This window comes from Loxodonta africana, chromosome 24, assembly GCF_030014295.1.
Source record: "Loxodonta africana isolate mLoxAfr1 chromosome 24, mLoxAfr1.hap2, whole genome shotgun sequence".
Classification (NCBI taxonomy): Eukaryota; Metazoa; Chordata; class Mammalia; order Proboscidea; family Elephantidae; genus Loxodonta; species Loxodonta africana.
In genome coordinates, this window is record NC_087365.1 from 30118340 (window position 1) to 30127394 (window position 9055).

The 9055-nt window shown below is 51.8% G+C and overlaps 1 protein-coding gene across 1 annotated transcript; it reads left to right on the forward strand.

The window, feature by feature from the left end:
* Positions 1-560: 560 nt before the first annotated feature.
* Positions 561-7821, forward strand: SRXN1 (sulfiredoxin 1). Its single transcript, XM_010591829.2, has 2 exons — positions 561-785; positions 4711-7821. The coding sequence occupies exons 1-2, from the start codon at positions 576-578 to the stop codon at positions 4912-4914; spliced, it is 414 nt and encodes a 137-aa protein (XP_010590131.2). The 5' UTR covers positions 561-575; the 3' UTR covers positions 4915-7821.
* The last annotated feature ends 1234 nt before the right edge of the window (positions 7822-9055 follow it).

Below are 9055 nucleotides of genomic sequence, written 5' to 3' on the forward strand. Positions count from 1 at the left end.
TACCTTGCAGGGTTATTCTTTAGTTTCAATAAATTCATGTATATATGCAAAGTGTTTAGAACAAGACTGACACAGTCCGCACCTGGTTTGTACTATTACTGTCGTTGTTATTATTATCTCAGCGGTACTGCGCTCTGGCTCCCAGGGTGGGGCCGTCAAGCACTACCAGTTTTGCCAACTCATCCTCGCTCCGCAGGACTCGTCACCGGCCCCCCTCGGACCGGCCAGAGTCACCCGGGACGGTGCGTCACCCGCGCCCCTTCCCCGCCCCAGGACCTGCAAACTCACCCTGAGTCAGCCCGACCGGGCGCTTCCACTCCCGGGAGGCTGCGTGGCGGAAGGGCAGAGGCAGGGCGCCCCCCGGCGGAAAGCCGTCGCCCGCGCCCGGGCCGTCAGCGCCTGCGGAGCCGGGAGGGTGCCGGGTGGGAAACGGGGCGGATGGGGCCGGGCAACTGCGGGCGGTGGGCGCGAGCGCGCTCGGCGTCTGGCCCGGAAACCCCGCTGCCCGTGCAGAATGGTACGGTCCGCCTCAGTTAAAGCCCGGGGGAGGCGGTGCGCCCCGAGGCGGCGGCGCGATGGGGCTGCGCGCGGGAGGAGCCCTGGGCAGGGCCGGGGCGGGCCGGGGGGCGCCCGAGGGACCCGGGGCGGCGGGCGGCGCGCAGGGCGGCAGCATCCACTCGGGCTGCATCACCGCGGTGCACAACGTGCCGCTGAACGTGCTCATCCGGCCGCTGCCGTCTGTGCTGGACCCGGCCAAGGTGCAGAGCCTCGTGGACACGATCCGGGTGAGGGCCCGGGGAGACCGGGAGGGGGTTCTAGGGGAGGGAGGCCGCGCGGGACGCGAGATGGGACAGCTTCCAGGCTCTGCCAGAGCTCAGCATTTGCTGTGTGACCTTGAGCAAATGGCTGGGCCTCTCTGCGCTTCTGGTTCCTCACTTGAGACAGGCAGGGAGTGGAGGAGTTAATTCAAATAATGATAGCTAACTCGTATGAAAGTAGTGTTCGCAGTGGCGCAGGAGCGATTTTAAGTGCTTTATCCTCTTCATGCCAACCCTGTGAGATCGATACTACTACTGGCCCTGTTTTACAGAGGACAACATTGAGACACAGGAGGATAAGGCAAACCTGTCCAAGATCGCAGACTTAGAAAGCAGCAGAGCCGGAGTTTACACCAGGCAGCCTGTGTGCCCAGCTGTGTGGCCACCACACTATCGTAGATGTGTGGTCACTTCTGTCTGTGACAGCCACTGGCAGTGGGACTGGGCAGGCATGTCGCGTCTGCCGGTAGGGCCTTGTCTGAACTGGAACTGGGCCAGGAGAAGGGTCAGCCCCTCCCTAAGGGGGGCGTGTTTAGGAATGCCCGGCAGGAACCTTGGATGGGGCACAGGGCCATGAAACAGATTAGGCCACTGTATCCCTTTCCCTCAGACCCTTGGAAGGTGACTAAGTGAGACCCCTCTACAGCCAGCCTGAATGTCTTTCAGTCCTGGAATTTGTACTTGCTGTTCCTGGTGGTGCAGTGGTTAAGCGCTCAGCTGCCAACTGACAGGTCGGCCATTTGAACGCAACAGCCGCTCAGAGGGAGAAAGATTTAACAGTCTGCTTCCATAAAGATTACTCTGTCTTATAGGGTCGCTTTGAGTCAGAATTGACTCAACAGCAACGGGATTGGTTTTGGGTTTTAGGTTCCTTCAGGGGAACCGCTTCTCTGGAGATTCCCAGGACCCTTCCTTCGTTCAGGTCTTACTCTCCCCTTAGCCTGAGATACGGTTCCTCATACCACTCAAGGCCACCTGAGGCTACGTTATACATTTATTTGTTCATATTGATTGCCTGTCTCCTCCACCTCATATTTCGTCAGCACCTAGCACAGCACCTGGCTACTTGTGGGAGGGAGGAAGGGATGGATGTAGCCATACCTGCTCTCTCCCACACCCTTCCATCTCTTCTTTATTGTTTCTAACTCCTCCTTCGTCTGCCAGTCTCAGTATCAGTGTCTTTCCTGACCCATACTGTGTTAAGGGCTTCCTGTGCCCCACCCCCCAGCCACCTGTATGCCACCAGCATAGCTCTGATCCCACTGAATCCTAATGATCTGTTCAGACACCTGTCTTCCACACTAGAGCCATGTGGTTCAGGTCTGTCATTGCCCACCATCTGTATTAGTCACCTATGGCAACTGTAACAAATCATCCCAAACCAAATGGCATAAAACCATACAGAGTTATTATCCTAGAGTTATGTGGTTCAGATGTCCAAAACGGGTCTCACAGCTAAAATCAAGTTGTCACCGGGGCTGCATTCCTTCTACAGGCTCCAGGGGAGAATCCATTTCTTTGCCTTTTCCCACTTCTAGAGGCTGCTTGCATTCCTTGACTCCTGGCCACTCTGTCTTCAAAGCCAGCAACAGCAGGTCTAGTCCTCACTTCCATCACTCTGACTGCCTCCTCTGCCTCCCTCTTTTGCTTTAATGACCCTTGGGATTCTATTGGGCCCACCCAGATAATCCAGGATAACCTCCCCATCTCAAGATCCTTAATCACAACTGCAAAATCCCTTTTGCCATGTGAGGTAACATATTCATAGGTTCCCAGGATTAGGACAGGGACATCTTCAGGGCCACTGTTCTGCCCATTCATGTCGTGTCCCCAGCACCTAGCACAGGCCTAGCCTGGCACTGAGAAGAAGCCCAACAGTGACAGCTGCCCTCCCCGCCCCACCCCATTAGTGCACCACTGTGGGCCAGACGCTGTCATCAATAGCCCTGCGAGATGTCTTATTCCCATCTTACAGATGAGGACAAATGATGCATGCTCAGAGAGGCAAGGTCACTTCCTGGCGGTCCCAGCTGCTCAGATCTGCCGAGATTCAGATTCAGTTTGCTGGCTTCCCAAGCCCCAGCTTGGAACTGCTGTGCTTTACTACTTGTAAAGCACTTGTGGAAGAAATGGATAAATGAATCCACCAAAGCAGCACTAGAAGAAAGAACCCACAGGCCTCTTTATTGAGCAGTACACACACACACACACACACACACACCCGACCCATGCCACATCAGCCTGTCCCTACTTGGAAGATGACCCACCATCCACCAGCTGCTCAGGACCCCCAACGGGAAGTCACCTTAGATTCTCCTCTTTCTCTCACCCTCATGTCTACCCCTTCTGCAGGTCCCATCAGATCTGCTCCCTAAACCTGTCCACCTCTCCCTGTCCCCCCACGCCCTCACCAGGCCAGCATCTTCTGCTGGACGTCTGCAGAGACCTCATTGTCCTCCATGCTTCAGCCCTTGTCCACCCCACCAAGCCTCTTCTCCCAGGACAGCTTTTTACCATGTGGATCAGAACATGGCACCCTCCCCTGGCTCAAAACCCTCCAGGGCCTGCCCGCTGCTCTTAGAAACAAAATCCACATTACTTAGGGTGACTCCTCCTGACCTTCCTACCCTCTTCTCCTATTCCTTGACCCCTGAGTCCACTCCAGTCCCACTGGTCTCCTTGCTGTGCTGCCAACACAGTGAACATGTCCTGGCCTCAGGCCCTTTGCACTTGATCGTTGTTGTGGATTTAATTGTGTCCCCCCAGAATTATGTGTTGTGAATCCTCACTCTTATACATGTGATACAATAGCACCTGGGAACAGAGTTTTCTTTGTTATGTTAAGGTACCATATCAGTGTAGGGTGTGTCTCAAGCCAGTTACTTTTGAGCTATGAAAGGAGCAGCTTAGGCACAGAAGCAAGCAAGCATCAATAGGGAAAAGATAGATGCCAGGTGGAGAACAACAAGGAATGCCAACAAGAAAGGATTTTCCCAACAGCAGACAGAGTCTTCCCCTACAGCCAGCGCCCTGAACTGGGACTCGTGACCTCCTAGACTGTGAGAAAATACATTTCTGTTTGTTAAAGCCACCCACTTGTATTTCTGTTATAGCAGCACTAAGAAACTAAGACACTGGTCCCTGTGCCTGCAATGGTCTTCCCTCAGACACTACACTATATATTAGCACTGTTTGAAGCACGTTACACATACTAACTCATTTAACCCAACAGCTCAATGAGGTAAGTCTGTATCTTCATCCCCATTTGGTAGATGGGGCAACTGAGACAGGCACAAAGAGGTTAACTGGCCAAGGTCACATACCTGTTAAGTAGCAGAGCTGAAATTTGAACCCAGGCAATTGGGTTTTTACTTTAAGCTATCCTAACTCTGTCTTCCCAAGTGGACTTCTCAACGATCAAGTCACCACAGAGAGGCCTTGTAGGTGCCCATCCCTGCCATGTCAACCTTTGTTATCATCTTTATAACATTTATCACCCTCGAACATTCACTTCTGTGTTCCGTCTGCCCTACTAGACTGCAAGCCCCATGAGGCCAGGGGCTGTGTCTGTGTCATTCTCCCTGTGCCAGGTTCCCAGAGTCTAGAACAATGCCAGATATATAGTATGTATATGATTTTCTAAATGTTTAACAACATGACCACCAGCAGGGAAAAGCCCTGATTTGTAACACTGCCAATTTCCCTGGTTGATTTTCAAGCTTCCAGGGTGATATCAGTCAGCTCACAAAATTCCTGAAAATTCAGTGGTTGACTTTCATGACTCAGTGTGAGCACCCCACTGGTGGGAACTCAACATATGTTGACAAACTCTGCTTTGCAAACTGTCAAGTATTATGCTGTGCTCATTCACCTTGTACCCCCTGTTCTCCAGGAGGATCCCAACAGTGTACCCCCCATCGACGTCCTCTGGATCAAAGGGGCTCAGGGTGGTGACTACTTCTACTCCTTTGGGGGCTGCCACCGCTACGCAGCCTACTGCCAGCTGCAGCGAGAGACCATCCCTGCCAAGCTCGTCCAGTCTACCCTATCGGACCTGAGGGTGTACCTGGGTGCTTCCACACCAGACTTGCAGTAGCAGCCTCCTTGGTACCTGCCACAACGCCCTGAGAACCCAGAAGACACACCCGGCCTCCAGCTGCCTAGGCCATGCACCAAGACAATGTCCTGGCCCTCAAGATCTGGGGGAAGAGGTGATAGGGCAGAGGACGGGTCTCCCCAAGGACTGGGCCCAGTTCAGTCAAGGCATATCTCGTCCATCTGCAGTGGTAGAACAGGGGTGGGTAGGCTTCTGAAAACCAAGAGTCCAGGTGCGTGTGGGGGGAACTAGGGGAAGGGTGCAGAATGAGGCAGGCCTCGCCCTTACTGCTCTGCTAAGGGCATTTGGTCACTTTTGTGTTCAACCCTAAGCTTCCCCAGCTCAGTAATGGGGACAACAACATTCCACCCATTCTCTGTCCCAGGGAAAGATGACAGAGGTGACCAATAGAATTTACAAGAGATGCAGCACTAAATGCAGTGTGGCACCCTGGATTGGATCTTAGAACAAGAAAGGATGTTAGTGGAAAATTTGGAGATCTGAATAAGGCTTGGATTTTAGTTAATAGCATGGACCAATGTCAGTCGTAGCACAAGATGGGGCGATGTTTCGTCCTGTTACACATAGGTCGCCACGAGCAGGAGCCTACTCGACAGCAACTAACAACATAAAGTCTCGGTTTTGACAAGTGAACCATGATCATGTAAGATGTTGGCCTTGAAGTAGGCTGGGTGGAGAGTATACCAGAAATCTATGTACTGTCTTTGCAACTTTTCCTATAAATCGAAAATTATTCCAAAATAAAACTTTATTTAATAAAAGGGGAGGGGTGCAATTGCTTGAGACCAATAGTTCTCAAACTTTTGCAGTATTAGTATCACCTGGAGACCTTGTTAAAACAGGTTGCTGGGCCTCACCCCCAAAGTGTCTGATGTAGCAGGTCTGGAGCGGGGCCCAGGAATGTGCATTTCCAACAAGTTCCAGCAGGTGATGCTGATGCTGCTGGACCACAAGCTGAGAACCACTGACTTAGACTCTATCAACTATTTTCAAATATGGTGAGCTCCCTCTCCTCCTCACCTGCCCTCAATGGAGAGGAAACACCTTGGGACTGGGTCTTAGGAGATCTGGGTTCTGAGACCAGCGTTGCATTCGCTGTGTGGCCTTGGGCAAGCACCTCCTCTCCCTGGGCCTCATTTTTCCAAGCTGTTAAATGGGCTACCCCTAAACTTTGTGGGGAGGGCCAGGGAGGCTGAAGATATGCTTTCTAAGCTGTCATTGCTAGGTGCCACTGTCTCAAGTGAGTAATCCCCTCCTGCACCCGCTGGGGCTGGGATGACAGCGTGGTCACCCCCTGCTGAAGGGCTTTTCCTTCTTGCAGATAAGACCCACACATGCAGTGCTAGGGGGTCTGTCACTATGCTAGGCACTGGGAAGGGGTACAGAACAGGCTTGGAGTGGGAGGAATTGACACTTTTTTTTTTTTAATTGTGGTTTAGGTGAAAGTTTACAGAGCAAATTAGTTTCCCATTCAATAATTTATACACAAAGTGTCACGTGACATTGGTTGCAATCCCTGCAATGTCGGCACTCTCCCCATTTCCGCCCTGAGTTCCTTGTTTCCATTTGTTTGGTTTTCCCACCCCTTCCTGCCTTCTTATCTTTGCTTTTGGGCAAATGCTGCCCTTTTGGTCTCCCATAGTTGATTGTTCTAAGGAGCACTTTCCTCAGGGTGTCATTGTTTATTTTAGGGATTGATATGTGGGGACTGTAGTTCCCACTTTCACCAGCAGGTGGCGCTCCTTTCCTGTAGTGGGAGCAGGGCGGAGCCTCTGCCCTGCAGAGCAATGACTGTAGGGAGAAGACTGTGGATGGAGGGGCCTGGCCCATCAGTTGCCCAGAGAAGCTGAGGGTTCAAGCATGGGAAGGAGGCCTAATTAGGAGCCTGGAGCTCCAAGCCTGACCCATCTACTCTTGCTCTGTGGCCTTGCACATATCATGGCCTCTCCAGCCCTGTCTCCTTGTCTACACTGGGGATGCTGGGCCAAAGGGTCTCAGGGTTCAGCAAAGGCAGCTCTTCTTCCAAGAAGCTTCTAGGCCTTCCAGGCCTCAGGGTTCAGCAAAGGCAGCTCTTCTTCCAAGAAGCTTCTAGGCCTTCCAGGCTGGGCCATGTGCTTCTGGGCTTCCATGATCCCCTGTGTGTCCCCTCCCCAAACAAACTGCTGTCCTAGGAATTTGGGTCCAGTGAAAGTCAGTGGGAGGGGACCCCTTGGGCCCCTCGCTGCCCTGGACCCACCTTCCTTCACTGAGGTAGATTTAAAAAGTATTTTTTATTTTGCTAGTTATATGTGAATGTATTCTCCTTTTAAACATTAAAACCCTAAATATTTAACAAAATATTGGAGGCAAGCTGAAGCTCACTGCAAGTCTCAGTCCCACTTGTCCCCTTTGCCCTCTCTCTTCCCAGGGCAACTACCTTCATGAATTTGGCGTAGACCCTTCTAAATCTTCTCCTAACCTTGTAGTAGTGTATGTGTGTGAGTAAAAAATGTTTCCTTTTTTTACTTTATTTTGCAGATCGTTCCTCTCTCTGGGCAATGTGCCCTAACCATCAACCCTATTAGTGTCCATACTTTTTCCCTGGAAGTCTCCCTCATTCTGGTCTCTGCTCAAATGTCACTCCTCAGAGGGGTCTTCTCTGACCACAGCTTCCAAAAGACCCCCCCCCCACACACACACACTCCATCATTATATCCCTTTACCAAGTTTTGTTTTCTCCATGATGTTTATCACGCTCTGAAATTATCTTCTGTTTGCTTATATCCAGCTTGCCCACTAGGATGTAACTTCTCGAGCCAGGGGATTGAATTTGTCATGTTTATCACTGTAGGCCCAAGGCCAAGAATGGTGCCAGATAGGTGTTTAATAAATATTTGTTGAATGAAAGTCTAGCTCCTTTTTTTAAATTACTGTGTGGCGTTTGACACCATGAATGTAACCATTTATTAGTCGGTCTCTGTTAATGGACATTTGGAGGCTTACGCCTATTTGCTGCTGTGACCACCCTCAGCCATCACTCTCTGTGCTTTCAGCTGTACGCCTTGGAGTGGCGCTGCCTGGCTGCTGCGTTTGCTCATTTTCAGTGACAAACATACTGGCAAACTGCTCTCCAAAGTGGCTCTACCAAGCACCCCCCACAGCCCAGTGCAAGAGGCTACTTACCTTCCCTGCACCCCCAGTGATTCTTAGCCTTTTTATGGGACATGAACATGGCTGAGAATCTGAAGAAAGTCATGAGCCCTTTCCCCAGAAAAGCACTCACAAATGTTCTGGGAAATTTCTGGTGCTCCCTGCACTCGATGGCCTCATCCCCCAGGGGACCCTGTATCCAATGCTTAGAAGCCTGATTGTCTCGTATGGATTGGAATGCTCAGGCGTGGGTGCAGAGTATGAATGAGTGAATGAATGAATGGGCTCTAGTTTTGTGGGGTGTAGAGGAAGACATTCGGACCCTGACCACAAAGATCTGCCCCTAGGCAGAAAAAAAAGCACCTGTCTGGGTAGGTCCAGCCCTGCCCCACCCTGGACCCAGGTCTGAGAAGCTGCATGTGTCAGCCTCGACAGAGAGTGGACCAAGCCTGGCCTCCAGGGCTGAAGTGGAGAACCCGGGAGAAGTCCTGACTCCCCTGGAAGGGAGTAAAGGCAACCATCTTTGACCTGTGTACATATGTGCGTGCTCGCATGCCTGCATGGGTACACACAAACACGCACACACACACAAACTCTTCAACTCGGCCCCCCATATCTGAGCTCCCGGCAGGAGGTAGTCTGGTCAGGGCCTCCCACCACTGGGCATCGCTTCTGGCAACACCCACTCACTGAGCCCGGGGAGGGAGTTCGGCGCTGACGGGTCCATTTCTGGGCGGGGAGGGGGGCACTCTAGTCTCTATTCTTCCCTCAGAGCATGGCCTCAAGCAAGATGCCAGGGCTCAGCTTCCTCAGCTGAAGAAAGATGCCCAGTCATTTAGTTCTTGGACAGATTAAATGAGGGCCAGGATGTTGAGTGCTTAGTTGGAATCAGTACAGGAGGAGGGTTCGAATCGTTATTACTTTAATAAAGTGAGAGAGAGGCTCAAACACTTGGGTAGTGTCTACAGATCTGAAGTAGACTCCAGAAAGG

Excerpts from the sequence above, each read along its gene's own strand:
- SRXN1 (XM_010591829.2), top strand. The coding sequence starts at position 576 with ATGGGGCTGCGCGCGGGAGGAGCCCTGGGCAGGGCCGGGGCGGGCCGG. Across the intron at positions 786-4,710 it reads GCCTCGTGGACACGATCCGG|GAGGATCCCAACAGTGTACC; the intron begins GTGAGGGCCCGG and ends CCTGTTCTCCAG.